General features: G+C 46.7%; 1 protein-coding gene and 1 pseudogene across 3 annotated transcripts in view; one reads left to right on the plus strand and one right to left on the minus strand.

The window, feature by feature from the left end:
* The window catches only part of EFEMP1 (EGF containing fibulin extracellular matrix protein 1), a 74645-nt gene extending 72695 nt beyond the window's left edge, over positions 1 to 1950 (minus strand). Inside the window, exons 1-2 of one of the 3 annotated variants that reach the window (XM_075535726.1) lie at positions 1818 to 1950; positions 245 to 332 (exon numbers count right to left, since the gene is read on the minus strand). In XM_075535726.1, coding sequence (XP_075391841.1) covers positions 245 to 332; positions 1818 to 1894 — 165 coding nt within the window. In that variant the 5' untranslated portion in view covers positions 1895 to 1950. Of the gene's footprint in view, positions 1 to 244; positions 333 to 758; positions 884 to 1532; positions 1673 to 1817 lie in introns of those variants that run through there. The other 2 variants (XM_075535727.1, XM_075535728.1) reach the window with 2 other exon arrangements.
* Positions 1951 to 10166: 8216 nt separating this feature from the next.
* On the plus strand, positions 10167 to 13407 carry LOC142430995 (plakophilin-4 pseudogene; annotated as a pseudogene).
* Positions 13408 to 20254: the final 6847 nt, after the last annotated feature.

Consider the following 20254-nt stretch of genomic DNA (forward strand, 5'->3'; position numbering starts at 1 on the left):
TTCAAAGGGCTTCCTTTCTGACACCAAGTATTCCATTCTGGTCCCTGTCTCAACTGGGGAGCTAAATGAACTTTTGACAACTAATTCTAAACAGGTCCTTGCTCCAGCATGGTTGGATCAGAGTCCAGCCCACAGACACTGGCAGGGGTGGGGGTGGGGGCAATGTCTCTGCAGTGTCACAAAATCCCGCTCCCTCCCGCCGCCCCCTCGCACCGCTCCTATCTCAGATTCCATCACCCCTTACCGTGTACGTGATGGTTTCTTCCGCGTCCTGTGAATGGGCCCACGCCAGAGTCAGCAGGATCAGGAAAGGGGTCCTCAACATTGTGAATCTCAAAGGAACCACAGGGCAAACCCAGGCTTAGTCTCCCACAGGGGTGTATGTGCGTGGGGGTGGGGGCGGGGGAGGGGGGCGGGATGACAAAACTTTAGTTGGAAGCAAGCCGTGCCCTCCCCCTCGGCACTCTTCCCGACAGAGCAGGCGACCCGTCACACGCTGCAGAATTGCATTTCTGCATTTTACTCCACCCGGCGGCAAGGAGTGTATACAAAGGACTGCCAGGGGGCCCTTTCTACCGCACCTTCACAGCGGGCTCTAAAGATCGGCTAAAAAGTAAAGGATTCCAAAGATGGTGCGAGCGTCCCCCCCCCCCGCCCGCCCCCAGCAGAGGATGCGGCGCCGCGGAACGCCCACCGCCTCCGACCCGCGGGACCCCCCCCTGCAGCCCGTGCATGCTCGGCCGGGCCCAGCAACTTACCTGCCCACCAGCCTGCGCCACCGCGGTCACAAACTTTTGTTCAAACACCCAAACGGATCTCTTCCCAGTTTTAGCGGAATTCTGTCCTCCCCCCGAAGCTCACCCGCAGCCCCCAGCACAAACTCCCCTAGGGACTCGTCCACGCTGTCCTCCGAGCGCGGGGTTGTTTTAACCACAAAACCAAAAACCCAGGTTGTTTGGGAAAGTAGCTAGCTCCAAATGGCTGATTCTTTTCAGCCCCAGTTCCGCCCGCTGGCCGCCAGGCTACCTCTGCTGGGGGGCTGCAGCGGCTGCGCAGCTGGCCTGCAGGGGAGCGGCTCCGGTCCCTCTTTCTGGACCGAGGTTTACGGGAGGCCACCCCCCACCCCTCCATCCCCCGCGGGCGAGGTGCTCCGTGCTCCAGCTTCTAACCAGCTCCTGGGGTTTGCCAAGACCAGGTGCGTCTTACATCTTGGTCCCCCGAAACTTTCTAGCCCACGCTGGTGGCCAAAGCCGAGTCAGTGGGTACCCGGCTCCCGCTCCCGCCCACCCCAACGGATGTCACCTGGGCGTTCTCACTCGGTGACAGGTCGCGTTCCCAGACGGCTCCCCTCTCCCTCCCTCTTGGCCAGGGACCCTGCACATTCCAGGGCGGGTCCCAGTTCTGGAGTACGAGAGATTCTGGACTCCTCCAGGTGGAGGTACCGGCCCACCCCAATCCCCACCGCCCTAGGGTGCAGATTCCGGGGAGCTGGGCGCACAGCTTGGGGCGCCCTCTGCGCGGAGGCCTGGTACCTGGGTGGCCGGGCTGCGCTGCGGTCCGGGCAGCCAGGGGAGTGTGCTTGCACGGGAGAGCTGCCCGCGTGGGTCTGAACTGGTGAGCTCTGGCAGCAGTTGCAGCGGCGGCAGGAGGGGGAGGAGAAAGGGAGGGAAGGGGAAGGGCTCTGGGGGGCGGAGGAGGAGGGAGTGGAGCGAGGCGTAAGGCCCAAGCCAAGTGCAGCCAGCGAGCGGGGCGGCACAGCGGAAAGCGCAGCTGGGTCTGCACCCCCTCCTTCCCGCCCGCCCTGGCTACTCGCTCACCCCCAGTTCTCCAGCGCCTGGACTCCCGCAGGGCTTAACTTTTTCGGAAGCCCGGAAAGACCAGTTGAACATGGCATGTGTGGTTGTTAGGGTCCACAGTTCGATATCAACCTTGGCTGCTGCTGAGGAGCTTCCTTGTGGCTTGCTTGCTGAGGAGAGGAGGAAGATCTGTTATATGTGAATATAATATATATATATAATATAACATATATATATATATATGTCAGCGGCATTCATAGAATCCTGCTATTCTTTCCGATATTTCTTGGTTAGAGGATGATCTCCTTTATCAGATGGAGAACAGAGCATTCTTTCGTCTATTAACTTAAAATCGGTTTGTGAGCCCATTATGTACAAGGTGTCGCCAGGGGCCCAGTAGAACTCACATGAACAAAACTGTGAAGCCGGCCTTTGTTTTTGATTTCTAGAGCCTTCTTTAAAAGACCCCCTTTCTCATGGGCTGCCTCTCTCCACTGGTTCACTTGCTAGGGATCACTAGAAGATATTCAAAGTGAACCATTGGACCTTCATGACCTTCACGTTCCTTGCTAATGGTGGAATTCCAGGCATCTGGAGAGAGGAACAACTCACCAAAACATTACCCATAGATTGTGGTTATCTCGGAAATCCCCAACTCTGGAGATAGCTCCCCCAGCTTACATCCAAGGCAGCCTCTACAGAAGCACTTCTCAAGAAGACATCTTCTAAAGAAGGAAGCCGCCAAAGGCGCATCCTTTCTTGAAGGAGGCAACCTGCACAACCTGCACAACGTGAAGGGTTCCCTCCGATCTCCAGAGTAGAGGTGGAGGGAACAGAGACACGGGACCTGCTCTCCCCTCCTAGACGACCAGATCAAAACCAGAGACGGCAAGTTAGAGAGATGGAAGCCTTTCTCTGTATCCCTGGCATCCATGAATATCAAAAACTGGAGAAGAATGGACACATATGAATTATGGTGTTGAAAGTACCACGAACTGTCCAAAGAACAAATAAATCTGTTCTGCGAGGAGTGCACCCAGAATTGTCTTAGCAGTGAGCATAGCAAGACTTCTTGCCTCATGTACTTTGGAAAGATATGGTGAGATGCTTCCATAAGAATATGAAGTCAATAAAAAAGAAAAAAGAATGCGAGGCCTTGGACACGCTATGGGGCAGTTCTACTCTGTGCTACGAAGTTACTATGAGTCACAGTGGACACAACAGCAGTGGACTTTGTTTGGGTGTTTCGTGGGTCCTGAGGGCTTTGAATAATTTTCAGGGAATTTTTAATGAGAAAAGCATTAAAGCGCATAGATTAATTGAATTGAATCCCTCCCAAAGCATGTCATGGCATCCTGACCCCAAATTTGTGGATGTCACCAAATCTAATGTAATTTCATTTCCTTCCATTATTCAATCAGTTAAGTTATAAAACCAATTAAGGCTATGTATGAGCAATGTAGGGTGGGTCCTTCTGAGTTTGATAGACAAGAGCAGAGACACAGGAGGAACCCGAGGACCGCTGACGGAAACAGATTCGTGTGTAAACCTGGGAACGTCAGGGCTTGTTCACAGCTGCTAGGAGCTGAGGAGTCCTGCTGGCATCGTGGACCATGTGTTGGGCTGCTACTGGTGGTGGCTCCTTGGGAGAAAGATAAAGCTTCTACTCCTGTAGATAGCAGTGACTTTGGGGATTTCATTTTTGCTTTTCTTTCTTTTTAAAAAAAATAATTTTATTGGGGACTCACACAACTTTTATCACAATCCTTCCATCCACCCATTATGTCAAGCACATTTGCACATTTGTTGCCCTCATCATTTTCAAAACATTTTCTTTCTACTTGAGCCCTTGGTATCTGAGAAGTCTGATTTCTTAACAAACTCCTTAGTCTTAGACAATCTGGGATACTTGGCCACCTTAAAGTTGTGTTGTAAAAAATATGGCATGGAGTCAGGAGTTCTTATCTGAACGTTGTCTACTAATAGCTGGGTAGCTGTAGCAGTCACTCCATTTCTTTGAATCATATTTGTACATCTGGTGTCCTGTATAACAGCACTTACCTACAGTGATGATATTGTAAGCCTCAAGTCCACATCTACTGCTATCAAGTTGACTTGGACTCATGTGAACCTTTATAGAGTTTTAGAGACTGTAAGTCTTTCGGGGAGCAGACAGGCTCATCTTTCTCCCAGTGCTAACTTAGCAAGACTTCCTAGATCCGAACTTGGCCGTTCGGCCTGGTGACCTGCAGTGTTGGAGCCTTCTTTGGTCGCTTCCATTGCACTGATGCACCTGGGCTTACCAACAGCACTGACCCACAGCTCCATGTTTTTCTTACTGGGAGAGGAATCATTCCTTGTCACCAAGACTACCCAGCTACTCCCTAATCCATATTATTACAACGAAACTTATTTTCCTTATACTTTTATGTTTGGGCTTGTAGCCCAAATCTCCTATAGCTATGGAATTGTTTCAGGAATGACAGACATGCTCTAAAATAACCCTTCCCTCTACCCTAGTGAGGAATCAGAGTAGCATGGGGTTTGGGGTTGGAAGGTTTGGGCTCAAGACCTGACGGTGCCATTCAGCAGTAATGTCTCCTTGGGCCTCAGTCTCCTCATATGTAAAATGAAGTTAATAAAAGTTCTTATAGAGTTTTTATGAGGATTAAATATAGGAACACACCTAGAAATCCTTCATAGAGCTCTGGCACAGAACTATCGGTGTTGTTAAGGTAATTGGCCGTGGAGGCCAGCCACTCATTAGTCTGTGTATGAGCTTAGTGACTCAGACTTACTGTTTGATAGGATTTTAAAAAAAGCTATTGTTGGAATTTTTTTTTCTTTTACGCTTGTAACCATCTTTGGTTGTGGGATATTTATAAAAAACACAGTCTGGACACTTTTCCTGCTACAGTCATGGTAACACGTGACTTCATACAGAGCAGTATTCTGCAATGAAAGTATTTGGGGGGAAGTGGCTCAGAGAGATCTTTTTGAATTTCAAGTGGCTTTTGGAATTATATTTCCTTACTTATATTAAATAGTAATTTACACTTACATAGCCAGAAACTGCAGTAAGCATTTTATGTGTGCTAAATGAATGGCACTATTATTGCCCATATTTTACTAGAAAGCAAATTGAGGCACAGAGCAGTGGAGGTACTGGATCCAAGGCGCATACTAATGAGCGGCACAGTGGGGGCTCTGAAGCAGCCAGTCTGGTGCCAGATCTCCTGCTCAAAATGTTTCTCTAAGCTCCTCCGCATCAGTTGAATTTTGGGAAAGGGCGGAGGCAGAGATGATTACTTCAATGCACTGCAGCTAAGAGACTCAAACTGGATAGAGACTAAGCAGGCTGCAATCAGGGACTGTACTTAATTCCCCTTGTTAGATTTCTATGAACTTAGGGGAACCTGAGCTTTTCAGGAACTGCTTGGTGCCCCCAAATTGAGTTTCAGATGAGATTCCGATATCCATGACCATGAATTGTGCATGAAGTCTTTGTTTCCTGTAGCATGTGTATCTGAGCCAGGAGTGACCCTATAGTGCAGTTCAGTTCTGAGAGGGACTGATTGAAGTGGTGACCAGCTGTGGCCCCCAGGGACCCAGGGAATCCCTGGCATGCTGGAGACCATGCTATGAATTGCAGAATTGACCTACAGTTTCTGGTCACCTTGGCTAAGCTCCAGGCAACATTTGGGACCTTAGGCTTGTAACTACTCTCTTTTGAAGCTGTTGAAAGAAGACAAGGCTGGAGCCAGAGCTGACAGAAGAAAACCACCACCTTTCGTTCACATACAGAGTTTATTTGTTAAGTACCAGCATTCTTGATGACGCAATATGAATTCATCACTGACCACTGATAAGTCTGTATGCACTATTGAAAGAATTACGCTGATTATTTATATTCCAGAACAACTTCCTATTGATGCCTAGAAACTCAATAGTTTTAGATAGCTGAGTGTACCATGACTCTCCACAGAAGCACACAGATGGGGTTCTGAAACAAGTTGTGTGCACTTGGTAGAAATGACTCCTTATGTTCTGCTCAGTGCTACACGTTTTGGACTCTCTTGGGGCCTTTCATCATTCACTGGATGGAATCCATATCAGACCAAAAGAAAGGATGAATTTAACCGAGCTTTTGACTGATTTTTCAAAGTGTGCTTGCATGCATGCACGCATGCACTCACCCCCCAAACTCACTGCCATCAAGTCGACTCCAGCTCATAAGGAGACTGTAGGATGGAGTCGAGCTGCCTCTGCGGATTTATGAGACGGTCACTGCTTAGGGAGTAGAAAGCCACATCTTTCTCCCTTGGAGGAGCCAGTGGTTTCTAACTGCTGACCTTGTTGTTCACAGCCTGACTTCTTACCCATGATGCACCAGGACTCCCACCAAACACACATAAATCATTATAAACCTGTGCACAAAAGATACTGTCGCCATCGAGTTTCTCATTGAAGTAGAAGCTCTCCTCCATCCTTCCCCTTAGCCCAGGGACAGATGGCTTGTGCTTGAGAAGGGGCCTGATGGAAGTACATTCAGGTACTCCCTCACTATATGACCTTCATTGGTTTCTTGTTTATTTTTGGTGATAGAGTGCCAGAACCATTCTTCTTTGGGATATATTTGGTGGAAACTCTTTTTCTGAATGCTAAGCAAACATGGACAAATCTTCGGTCATTTGGAGCTTGTAAATTACTCTGATATTTTGGGAATGTTATTGGAGGTTTGATTTCATCATAGAGTGGAGAATCCCTTGGATGGATGAAAAGGAAATCAATCAGGAGTGACTTGAACCAGTAATTAGGATTTCCTTGGAGCGAGAAAATGTGTGATGTAAACCCATTGCCTTAAAAACGCACACAGGAGGGCTAACTACCTGGGGATCCCGCCCATCTCACAGAGCAGCTTCCGAGGCGGGCACAGATGGAGGGCTGTGTTTCGTTGTCGGTGACCAGCTCCTCCCTCCTCTTTGCAAACTTTGCTTTTCCGGAAACTTCATTTGGTTAATCAGGGCTGGTGGGGTTTCAAGATGATTGCATTATGGAGCATGAAATGAAAAATAAGACCCTTTGAGAATTAGTCATTTTATCTGAGTGTGTAATTTAAGGATCTGGGTCACCACTCATCCACTTTGCCAACTTGAAACCTTTCCATAGCTTTTGTTGACTTTCAAAGTTTTCCATGCTCCACTGTTCCATAACTTTTGTTGACTTTTAGAGTTTCCATGTTCTCTTTACAAACTATGCTTTACCTTATTAGATTTATATGTCCTTCTTTTCACTATTGTAAAGCCAGAGCTCCAAAACAACACCTGCCCATTCAACAGATTTTAGGTGTTCAGTTTAATAATCTGAATTCCATGAATCTTGGTCAACCATCTCCATAACCCTTAGCTCATTGTTTTCTAAACAATAGTTCCCCCTTCCTCTTCCCCACCCTCCCCTGCTAACTACTAGTAAACTGGGGTCTAATAAACTCATTGTATGTAAGTGAGATCATACCATATCTGCCCTCCTGTGGTTGACCTGGAGTCCTGGTGGCGTAGTGGTTCCTCGTTGGGCTATGAATTATGAGGTCAGCAGTGGGAAACCACCATCCTCTTTGCAGAAGAACGAGGAGGCTTTCTACTCCCAGAAAGGGTTACAGTCGCAGAAACCCATAGGGACAGTTCTATCCTGTCTTACAGCGTCGCCACGAGTCAGAATTGCCTTGATGGCAGTGAGTCCAATTTCCTTTTGGGGACTGACTTCACTGAGCATGTGAGTTTGTTGTTCATCCCATGCTATAGCTCAGCTCAGGAGTTCATTGTTCTCATTCATGTTTCTCTCTGTGTCTGCATCACACGTCTAGTACTCCATCACACGTCTGGACCACATGATGTTTCTTCATCCATTCATTCCCTGATGGACAGTTAGGTTGTTACACCTTTTGGCAATTGAGGATAGTGCTGCAATGAACATTGAGGAACACTTACCTGTTAAGTTGCTACTCTCAAGTCGGTTGGGTACAGACCTAGGAGCAGAATTGTTGAGTCATGGTAACTCTTTGTTGAACTTTTTGAGAGACTTTCAAATGCTTTTCCACAACAACTCTTTAAAAAAATCATTTCATTGGGGGCTCATACAATTCTTATCACAATCCATCCATCCATCCATTGTGTCAAGAACATATGTACATTTGTTGCCATCATCATTCTTAAAACATTTGCCTTCTACTTGAGCCCTTAATATCTGCTGCTCATTTCCCCCTCCCTCCCTATTCCCACCTACCTCATGAACCCTTCACCATTCATAAATGATTATTATTTTGTCATATGTTACACTGTCCGATGTCTCCCCCCGCATTCTTCTCTGCTGTCCATCCCCCAGGGAGGAGGCTATACGTAGAGTCTTGTAATCAGTTCCCCCTTTCTACCCCATATTCTCTCCACCCTCCAGGCATCGCCACTCTCACCACTGGTCCTGAAGGAGTCATCTGTCCTGGATTCCCTGTATTTCCAGTTTTTATTTGTACCTATGTACATCCTCTGGTCTAGCCAGATTTATAAGGTAGAATTGGGATCATGATAGTGGGGGGCGGGTAGGAAGCATTTAAGAACTAGAGGAAAGTTACATGTTTCATCGTTGCTACACTGCACCCTGACTGGCTCATCTCCTCCCCACAACCCTTCAGTAAGGGGGTGTCCAGTTGGCTACCAATGGGCTTGTGTCTCCACTCTGCACTCATCCACATTTTCAGTGACATGATTTTTTATTCCTTGATGCTTGATACCTGATCCCTTCGATAGCGCGTGGTCACACAGGCTGGTGTGTTTCTTCCGTGTGGGCTTTGTTGCTTCTGAACTAGATGGCCACTTGTTTATCTTTGAGCCTTTCAGACCCCAGATGCTATATATTTTGATAACTGGGCACCATCAGCTTTCTTCACCACATTTGCTTATGCACACGTTTATCTTCATTGATCGTATCAGGGAGGTAGGCACCCATTGATCTGATTTTTAGTTCTTTGATGTCTGATAACTGGTCCCTTCTGCACCTTGTGGTCAGACAGGCTGGTGTGTTTCTTCCATGTGGGCTTTGATGATTCTCAGCTAGATGGCTGCTTGTTTATCTTCAAGCCTTTAACACCCCAGATGCTATATCTTTTGATAGCCGGGCACTGTGAGCTTTCTTCACCACATTTGCTTATGCACCCATTTGTCTTCAGCAATCATCCGCAACTCTTCCATGTCACATGCCTGCCAGTAATGAATGGACAAGGGTTCAAATCCAACACATCCTCAGCAAAATGTATTATTATTAATCTTAGCCATTCCAGTCTGTGTGAACTGATATATCTCATTGTGATTTTGACATCCATCAAATTCAACTCTCTAACAGTTGATGAAGAAGTCCTGGTGATGCAATGGTTAAAGCAATTCATTCCTAATAAAAAGGCTGGCAGTTTGGCCCCAGCAGAGGCTCTGTGGAGAGCCTATGGGGAAGTCTTATTCTGTTCTTTAGTGTCACTGTGAGTCAGAATTGACACGGTGATGGTGGGTCTTAGAGCATGATGTTGAGCATTTTTTAATGTGGTCATTGGTAATTTAAACATCTTCCTTGTTGAAGTATCTGTTCAGGTCCTTTGCTCATTTTTCATTGGGTCATAATACGAGTACAAGCAAGAAAAAACATAAATTAGGTCTTATAAAATCAAGGACTTTTATTTATCAAAGGGATTTGTCAAAATAGTCAAGAGACAACCTGTAGATTGGGAGAAAATATTGGGAATCATATTCAACCGAGACATATATCTACTACATAAGTAAACCTTTAATAACTTAAAAACAAAAGATAAACAACTTTAATGAAAATATTACTCATCTGCCTTTTTGTGAATACTTAAATGTGTGTCTTGTATACTGCTTACAGATAATAAAATAGTTGTTAAAATCTCTTTGAAATTTTAAAGATAATTGTTTTAGGGCTGGCAGCTGGGTGGGCGGCAGCATCAGCCTCTGGGCAGTGGAGGGGGCACTGGGACTGTCCTCGTGGAGGCAGCAACATGGGCACCAGGTAGTGGGGCAAGTTGGCTGCCGATGGGGCTGGTCGGAGAACCGCTCCTGGGGAGGGGGCCAGTGAGGGCGGAAGGGGCTGGCAGCTGTTCGGCCCTGGCACTTTTTCAGTTTTTCGGGTGCTGCAGAGGTGACCCCTCAGAGTCTACCCCCTCAGAGCCGATGTCCCTGATTCCCGGAGCAACCACAACTACTGCCTAACCTGGAAAGCAATTCAGAAACACAGTGAAGAATAGATTCTTTGAGGATGAGGTACTTCCAGGTGTTGCCACATTTAATTCTCAGGATAGTTTTATAGGGAGGAATGCCAGCTCCTGAGCAGGGCTCTTTGGTGGAGGAGGGGCAACCACAGACTCACCAGGAAGCTACCTAACCCTACCCCCCCCCCCCACTACCCCACACCACCCCCTGCCCAGGCGTGGAGCCCGACACCACAGCCACCACCATTCTAGCCTCCGTGAAGGAGCAATCATTTCCTAGGAGAACAACAGATATGCCAAATACTGGTGTAAGCAAGCCTAGAGGTTCTGACCCAGCTCATCCCAGCACCCGTCTCATCTGGGCAGAGCCAGAGCAGGGCCCTTCTGCTCTGTGGAGCAGACATCTGTCTATCTCTTCATGAGTGTGAGGGGTCATTGGGCCACTCAAGAAGTTCAACACAAATGAACTCTCCTCCAACAGAGGATACCAGGAAGCAGGGGCTTTCACGAAGCCAGAGGTGAGCAAGGCAGGTAAGGGGCAGCAGCAGTCTTCCCTAGCATCGGCTAATCACCATTTGTTGAGGAATTCAAGAGCCGAAGGACAAACTCTGGTTCAGTCATCAGCAGTCAATCAGAGTCATGAGAAGAGGGGGTTCAGTTCCATCTACAGCAGTCTCCTTATGTCATCAGCACAGGTGTGTCTGCTTCAAGGGGTCAATGAGAACTTCTCTGGCTAGTGGATTTGGCTCTCCATCAGTGACTGACTCCCGACCGCTGAACCCCACTGCATCTTCCTCCACAACCTTACCTGCTCAGTGGGTAGCCTCTCCATTCTCACACAGAGACCTGGCTCCCCAACTGCTGTACAACGAGGTCACCTCATGGTAGACCTCCAATCCCCCTCAGTACCAAACCACCGCCAGAGTGGGGTCCCCACTAACCCTGACGCTTGCAGACTCAAGTAACTGCCCCAGCCCAAAGCCAGGTGGGGTCATCATCCCCCAAACGCTCCGGGGTGACCGCCGGACCACAGCACCTGGGACCTTCACCGCAAAGTGTTTATGACATGGACCCATTGGGACCGCAGCAGCACATATATGAGAGGATGGTGTCCTCTTGGCCGGACAGCCCGACGGGCTATGGAGTTCACATGCTTGTCAGCACAGCCAGCAGGGGCAAGGACTTGGTCCACCTGTGTCTCCCGACTTGCACATCACTCCTGTCTATGACTGGTGTGCCTATCCCAGCCCAGCGTCCTGCAGCCCAAACCATGGACCCGTGCAGCTCCAAGAATCGCAGACAGCCTTGCATCGCACAGGCTCAGGGCTTGGAAATCTACCCAGGACGTCCAGCCAACGAAGTACCGTTGTGCGCCAAAGAAATAATGATGCTCTAAACTCAACAGCTGCCTTCCCAGAGCCCTACAGGCCGAGCAGGCATGCACTTATAACAGGCTGGTGCTGGTGCCACGAGATCCCCATCAATAGACAGTGTTCAGAAAGACAAACTCCAGGCAAACTCCCCGGCGAGATCCCCAGTTACCTGAAGTCATCCACGCGCTGCAGCACCAGTTCCCATCGGTGCGGGCGAACGCCACAGCCTACCTGCAGCTCCTGTGCTTCTCGGGGACAACAAGGTGAAGATGGAGGCGTGTAGGTTAAGGGGAGGCAAGCAGCTGCTTGACCTTGTGGACCACAGAGTGTTGGAAGCTCAGAAGAAAGCTTGCGGTGCTCTCCGAAACCTTGTTTCGGGCAAGTCTACAGATGAGAATGAAACAGCAGTGGCGTACCTGCCTTGTTGCGACTGCTGAGAAGATCCGTTGATGCGGGAGGGAGGGAGCTTGCTATAGGGGTTCTTTGGAACCGATCCTCATGTGATGCTGTGAAGATGACAGTCATTCGTGAAGTTCCCTCCACCGTAACAAACACTGGGATCCTCCCACATTTGGGATGGAAGAACTCTTCTTTGGATGATCCTAAAATTAACTTCCGGACTTCACTAGTCCTGCAGAAGATGACAGGCTGCCTGAGGAACCTCGGCTCCGCGGGGAGGAAGCCCTGAAACAAATGGGGTCCTGTGAGGGCCGGGTGGACACATCTGATTACAGCGGTAGGACAGTGGAGAACCATGTGCTCACACTGAGCAACCTGTCCTGTCGGCTGGAAGTGGCAGTCCCTCAGGCCCGGCTGCTGGGGTTCAGTGAATTGGATAACTCACTAGGAAAAGAGTCTTCCAGCAAAGACTCGGAGCCTTGCTGCTGGGGGAAGAGGAAAAAGAAGAAGAGGACACCACAGGAGCATCACGGGGATGGCGTTGGTCCTCTCCCAGGGCTGCCAAAGGCCCCAAGGGGGTTGAGATGCTGGGGCATCCATCAGTGGGGAAACCCTATCTGACTCTCCTCACAGAAAGCTTGAACCCAGCTGCCTTGGAAGGCTCTGCTGGCTCTCTCCAGAACCTCTCTGCTGGCAACTGGAAGTCTGCAGCGAGCATCGGGGCGGCGGTTCCCCAGCCTCGTGGAACTCCCAAGAATGGGTTACGACATTGCCGGTTTTTCCGTGGCAACTGTCTTGAGGAATATGCGCTAGATGTCCGCAGCAAGGAGCTCACAGCCCGTGCGAGGCCTGGTCACCGGCTCCCAGGTGGGAACGGCCCCAGCATCCTCTTGGAAGAGACCATGGCGGTCATCTGCTGTGCTCCGCATGAGGTCACCGGCAAGAACATGGAGGACGCCAAAGCCAGGGCCAACTCCGGTCAACGTCACCACAGACCGAGGAGACCATGGTCTCTGAAAGTGGCGAAGGCAGCAGCCCAGGTCTGGAATACATTATGGCGACATCAGGACCTCCGGAGGAGCCTTTATAAGAAGGATGGGCGGAATCAAATCCATTTTATCACACCTCTGTCAACACTAGAGCCAGAGAGATTCAAGTCGCATCCTTCTGTGTCTACCACCAACCAACAGACATCCGTCAGGCAGTCAGGCTCCAGCAAGGCTTCAGCAGTTTACACCGGTCTGATTCCTCCCCAGCAGGAGAACGAGAGGGCCGGCTACAGCGCAGCAGGCGCGTTATCTGCAGGGCGACTTCCGCAGCAAGAACTCGGATGCGCACTGATTATACTTGGTCTCCTCGGAGCTATGGAGATCCCGATGTGGACGACCAAGTCCTCTCTCCAGCATCTATTGGTTACTCAACGCAATATGGGCTGAAAACGACCACCGATTACCTAGATGTTCACTCCACGAAACAACCTTCTGGCGGAGCAGAACAGTCACCAGGGTCCCCAGACCCGTGGGTGCAGCGCCAAAATGCCTGGGAGGGGGGTCTGGACCGTTGTTGGGATTGAGATGGAAGAGCCTTCTTGCTGACTCGATGGTGACCGGTGAGCGTGAAATGAAAGGAAGGAGCGACAAGCAAACTCTTCTTCATTTTCTTTTTGGAGGAATTATCAGGGAAGTGAGGGAATCTTTGGGAGCGGGGTCTTTGTAAGCTCTGTTTAGATGTCAGGTGTAATTACCTGTAGATTCTCTAGTCTGGTGAAGGTGTGGGTGGCGTACGTGATGAGAGATTTGAGACATGGGTGAAAAGAGATGGGGGGATGTGTAGGTGAAATCAAATTGAAGATGCTTTTCTTTAATGTGAATAAGGTTATGTTCTGATAGTTTGTACAGAAAAAATTAAATGGATGCCCTTCCCGTTTTATTGCTATTATTAACTGTTCAGATTGTACGCTATTATGTCTTGTAAATTTCCTCTGCTGGCGTAAATATGGAAATGCCACATTGGCTAAGGGCCATCGTTTGTAATCCAGCGTGCCATTTGAAGAGAGCGTTGAAGAAACGGAGAGCTCACAGCACAAATGGGAAGCCCGAGGAAGTGCTGGCAACTATCAGCCAACATCCGCATCCTTTCTTTCAAAATGCATGGCGTACTTTTGAGCACAAAGTCCAGTCTTGGTTTCGCCACGCCATGCCCATTCCCCGAGATAAATGTGGAAATTTCATCCTTGGGGAAAAATTATTTTAGGGAAAAATCTTGAAACAAAATCATAATGACTCTGTATATGTTACAATCTAGACTTGAAAAATATGTAAGAGCATCAGGCTAATTTACGATCTTTTCCTTAGTGCAGCATATCCTGTACCCATGGAACCAAAGCCTAAAATGACATGGATATGATTTTCTTTCTGAACTTAGAGGAATTTTAATGCATACATTATTTTGATAAATTAGTGTTGACTAACTTCTTTTTCAATATAGAATGTGAGATAACTGGGTAAAAAAACTCTTTCTACTTAGAATTTATAGTGTGTTGCAAACAGATAGAATATAAGAAATATGACACATCAGATTTTATTCCTGAATAAATAGGGCACATTTAGAAATCTATTCAAGGTAAGAGGTTGAAAGTTTACATATCCACAAGTGAGATATTGCAAGGATATTGGTTGGTCTTAGTTTTTTTTTTTTTAAAGTAACTCCGTTCAATCAGATGCTTCAATTGTAGTTAATTTTTTAAAGGGCCGAATGTTATAAAATGTTGTAGGATTTGTTCAAGTCAATTGGAAAAAATGGCAGTGTCAGTAAGGACTCTACAATCTAATCTAAGCACAGAGGAACTTATTTCATGGTTAAAAGGAAAAAGAAAACCAAGAGGGGGTCTTAGCAACCATTGACTCCAATTTGCTCATGAAACTTGGAGTTAGATTCCTTGTCCATGTTAACACGGCGAGTTAGTGGCAGAGCCAAGGGAAAGACCAGTTGTCTTGTCTCCACCCCTTTCAAGTATCCCACCCCTCAGTCCTTCTTGTACACACTCACCTCCTTCAGCTGGAAGAAATCCATCTTCACTATCATCATCTAAGCACAAATACACAGTACATCTTCAGTGAGGCTCGCTTTCCAGGAGTTTTTGGGCGAAGCCAGTGCGTCAGAAGGAAATGGATTTTCTCTTCTTTCTCAAGGACTGGGATTTTGTTTGTTCATACCCCTTCCTGCCCAGGTTGCAGAATTTTCTCTATGCAGCTTGATGCCCCAAATGCATATTGCTTCAAAAGACAATTCTCCACCTGTCCTATACTTGAAAGCCTCTTGTTGGTTCCGATGCTTAGCCGATTGCCTCTAGGAGACCTTCTCTCCACATTTGGATGGATGCTCCACTTGGTCAGCCTGGCTTTGCTTTTAGAGCTCCTTCCGGAGATGACACCTCTATCGGGTTATCTCCTCAATGCCATGCCTTCCAACCCTTGAGCAAGTGACCTATAGTCACCCCTCCTGCAAGATCCTAAGCCTTTCCCCCCCAGTCCATACGAATTCCCTAGAAACTCACCTGTCTACCCAGACAGTGGCTTCATGAGATATTAATTCCAAGGTGGGCTGTTCAAAGCCCTAGCAGACCTTCAGGAGAAAATGAGGCAATTTGCTTCCCCAAAGATTTATACTCTCGTGAACCCAAGGGCGCATTTCTTGTTTGTCCTTTGGGCCACCATGAGCTGGAATCCCTCTGAGGACCGCGGGCAGCTTTGTATTGAGGACATTAGTGATTTAGGGGCAGAGTTCTCACCATTTGAGGTTCACAGGTGGTTCTCACCTTCCAGTCAGGAGACTTGGGTTTTATTCCTGGCCAGCCCATTTCATGCGCAGCGACCACCTGTCTGTCAGCGGAGGCTGTGATGCTGTGCTATTTTGGAAAGTCAGCCGATGACAGTCCTGTGGACCCTGACTGTCTGTGCTGTCGTGAGGCAGTTGCCACGAGGAGGGCCAGCTTAATGGCAGCTGCAAAGAGAACATGTGTGATCATGATCATGAGGTGTCCTTGGACCCAGAACAAACAATCCTATCACTGTGAATGAGGGGAGCACAGAGTGGAGACACAAAGCCCATCTTTAGACAATTAGACATCCCTCATAGGAGGGTCACAGAAAGAGACGAGCCAGTCAGGGTCAGTATAGTACTGATAAAACATACAGCTTTCCTCTAGTTCTTTGAAGTTTCCCCCTCCACCCCCACTATAATGACCCCAGTTCTACCTTACAAACCTGGCTAGACCAGAGCATGTGCACTGGTACAGATGAGAGCTGCAAACACAGGGAATCCAGGACAGGTAAACCCCTCAGGGCCAGTAATGAGAATAGCGATACCAGGAGGGTTGGGGGAAGGTGGGGGGAGAAAAGGGGAACTGATCACAATGATTTACATATGACCCCCTCCCTGGGGGATGTACAACTGAAAAGTTGGTGAAGGGAGACATTGATCAGTGTATGACATGAAAAAATAATGATAAATTAGCAAAGGTTCATGAGGGAGGGAAAGGCAGAAGGGTAAAAGAGTGAGGAGCTGATGCCAAGGGCTCAAGTAGAAAGCAAATGTTTTGAGAATGATGATGGCAACAAGTGTACAAATGTGCTTGACATAATGGATGGATGTATGGATTGTGATAAGAGCTGCATGAGCCCCCAATAAAATGATTAAAAAACTAGTTAAATATTACCACTCTCTAAGGAGTAATTACTGTTAGCATCCCCCCCAATAGTTTTATTGGCATTCAATTAGCATAGTATGCAATTCAATAGTCCAATCACATAAAGAAGAGATGTACAGTCATCATTACATAAATTTTAGAGCATTTTCTTCCTTCTTGTACTCATCATTATTACTAGCTCCTTATTTCTCCCAACCTCCCTGGCCATAGCCCCCAAGGAACCATGAACACAGTTACTATCGCCATAGATTTGCACATTCTGGATTTCATATAAATCAAAACACAAACATACAAACAAACAAAACTAACAAGAATAACAAAGTAAACCCTCAATCAAAAAGAAAGCAGAAAATATTAAAAACTAGAAAATATTTAAGTAGATCATAAGGGAATCTTGATTTCTCCCCCACATTTTTATTGGGAAGTAATTTACATATCAGATAATTTAATCGTTCAGTCATTTAGTCACATCACGGAGAATTGTACAATCACCCCACATCAATTTTACAGCATCCCCCCACCTCCACAGTCAAATCGCCTTGAAGATAATTCATGCAAGCACAATCCGTCCTCGTGCTCTCTCCCCGCTCCTGTCTTCATGAGTTACTGCCGAAATCCCCTTTCCCTCCCGATCTCCCCCACACTGACCCCTGTATTCCCCGTACCCCCTTGTATCCATTATTATCACGATACATGCTCTCCTCCTGTGCTTCACAGCTGGGAGACCCAACAGAGAACAATAGAAAATAAAATCGTGCTAAGGTGGTAAGGATAAAAACATAATAGCACACAGACAAAAATACTAATAATTGTTAGCAGTTTTTGTTAGCTTTTTAGACTTTCTGTATACTTTTTCCTCCTCCATATTTGTCATAAACATACATCTAAGTATAGGCACAATGATGTTATTTTTTAGAGTGTATACATTAGCATCTGTAAGAGATTTGTGCATTGCTTTTTGGTCAACATTGCATCATAAACATTTCACCATATTGTGTAATGTCTTATAATGATTGCCTTTGATTTTCTTTATGAACAATTTCCAGTCCTAGGTTCTGGTCATTATGAGTTGGATTAGTATAATTTTCTGGATAATAATCATGCTCTACTTTAGTTGATTGAAATCTGGCTTTCGAGGGCAAATTACCCCTCCCATTTTTTGACCTTTACAGATTGGGTTAGCCATGTTTCTACATGACAGTAGCCCCATGTGTATTTCCTTGATCATTAGATGTATCTCAGCCATGGTTTCAGTGGGTGTATCTGTTTATCTGATGGGGCCACACAGCCCTATGAGGACCAGGTCATACTTACACTTACATACCCAGCGCTCAGGAGAGTGTCTTTAGCTAGTATTCCGTATTTATTAAAGACAACTGCGGAAATGAAGGCTTAGGCACAGCACGTAGGTGGTCCCAGAGAGCACAGCTCCCTAGCATTGCTGTTGGCATGGCAGGATTAGTCGGAGCCTCTTTGCTAAGAGGGCAGGGCTGCCTGTCAATTTCTTTGTACTGAACTTACTCTAGATTACAACAGGCCACATGGAGAATGATCATTTATCCTAGGACTTTTAGCCCCACCTTTTATTGAAGGCTTTCTGCCCCAAGGTCTCCTTTTGGGCTGGGCAGGTTTGGGGGTGAGTGGGTCTCAAATGGTCCCAAGACTGGCACTCCTGTTGACAACTGAGAGTCCCAAGCCTGCAAGAAGATCATGAAGTTCAAGAATTTCCACGAGATCTCATGGCCATCTGTTTGGACTAGCTTTTGGAACCTTTGAGGCTCCAACATGACCTTGCAACTAGAGTTGAGCAAGTTAAGAATTATTTTGGATAAAAGAAAACATTTCAGAAAGAACTAGCTTCTTGTCATCCATACTTCAGCCTGTGGATCTTTTGTTTTGTTTCTTTGTTTTAGACTTTCTTGTTCCCATGGTTTTGTGTGAGGGGATGCGTCAAGACTTTGGTAGAAAAATTCCATTATCATTTAATTCCATATTTACATGACCTTTTTGAAGCCCACTCACATTCATCAAAGATCTCAAAACTTTAAGCAGGCACTAGTTCCTGGAGGGTGCAGAAAGTTATTTGCTAGACTGCAGATGGAAAGGTTGCCGTTTGAACCCAGCCAGCCACTTCCAAGAAAGTTCCGGGGCCTGCTTCTGAAAGAAAGCTTGTGGGGGAAGGTCAGATGCTTACAGACATCCTCCCTGAAGGCATTCAGTCACCAGACTACTGGGTGCCCCCCCATGCCCCACCCCACCCCCCCCTGTTGCACACACCCCCCTGCTGTAGACAATGAACTATTTCTCCGGAAGCTTGGGACTATTTGCTTGGTTCCTGTAGGTGGGGTTTACACCTTACTGATAATGGTTCCTAAATCTAGGATCCGCCCATCTTGTCATATGTATACCCCCAATCCCTCCTCTTCCTATTGTGTGTATGTCCCTAGACCACCCCCTCTCACTGCTGTATAACCTACCCTATAGCCCCTTCCTGTGACGCATGTCTTTACCTGTAATTAGTGGGCTTGCACGCCCCAAGGTATATAGGCCTGGGTTAGCAATAGAGATCTCTCCTGGTGCCCCTCTTGCTTGGCTCCTCCTCTCCTCTCCCATCCTTCACCTCCTTGTCCCTTTGCTTTCCTTCCCTTCCCCCTCTCTCCACGTGAACCACCAAGCGGGGTTGAGGTGAGCAATGCTACCATGAAATGTGTCTGACCCCATTATTACAATATCTTTTCTATCCCTTATGCTCTCGATGACTTTAATATAATATTTATATATCTCAACCATGCAATTGTGCTTACTGAACCTGTGATTAGTGGTTGGGGGCTGGCTCCCCACTACTCATACCATAATCTAACCACGATCTATCTATCTATCTATCTATCTATCTATCTATCTATCTATCTATCTATCTATCTATCTTTGCCCAGTCATCAAAGCACTGATGCGATTCAAATTCATGTTACTTCACAGAACCAAGAGTATGTTTAATGGAATCCTCCTGTGATAACCATCTTTCATTATGAATGCTAAACCTTAGAATTCTTTCTAGAAACCAGAAAGGACTTAGTCATTTAATACAGGTGTTTTCTAGAATGCAAAGCCTGGCCTCACTCCTGTAATACACACACACACCCCCACACACAGATGCACACACAAAAAAACCCAAAAAACCCTTTACATATATATAACTTGTCATTCTAACCATGTTTACGTTTCTAGGAAGAAACAGAAAGCCAACAGCTGGAGTCAGGAAGTGTCTATTTAGTTTTAGAAACATCTTTTATGTAGCTTTGGGTACTTTGATCTTTTTTTTCCTTTTCTTTTTCTTTTATCAACTTTATCTTCAAAAGTTCAGCAAGAAGGACTGTTGGAACAATGACGTTTTTTGGTCTCATCACTCTAGAATACCACTCTATAACGTTTGTTAGGGTCTCTCTATTTAGTAAAAATTTCAAAAGCCTCCTATTACAAATTTATCGAATCATGTTGCAGCTGAAAAAAATGGCTTCTGAATGTTATCTTTACCCTAAATTGCTAGTTTCATCCTTCTAATAACCTCTCACCTCTGTCCCTCCAACCCCCTAATAATAATTTTGTCTTATTTAGTCATGAATAAATAACATTTTTTAGTAGAGTTCGTGATGGCCCTTGGGAACTGTGAGATGCTCTCAACTGGAATTTAAATTTGTACAAGCGATAATCTCAA

Source organism: Tenrec ecaudatus, chromosome 17 (genome assembly GCF_050624435.1).
Source record: "Tenrec ecaudatus isolate mTenEca1 chromosome 17, mTenEca1.hap1, whole genome shotgun sequence".
Classification (NCBI taxonomy): Eukaryota; Metazoa; Chordata; class Mammalia; order Afrosoricida; family Tenrecidae; genus Tenrec; species Tenrec ecaudatus.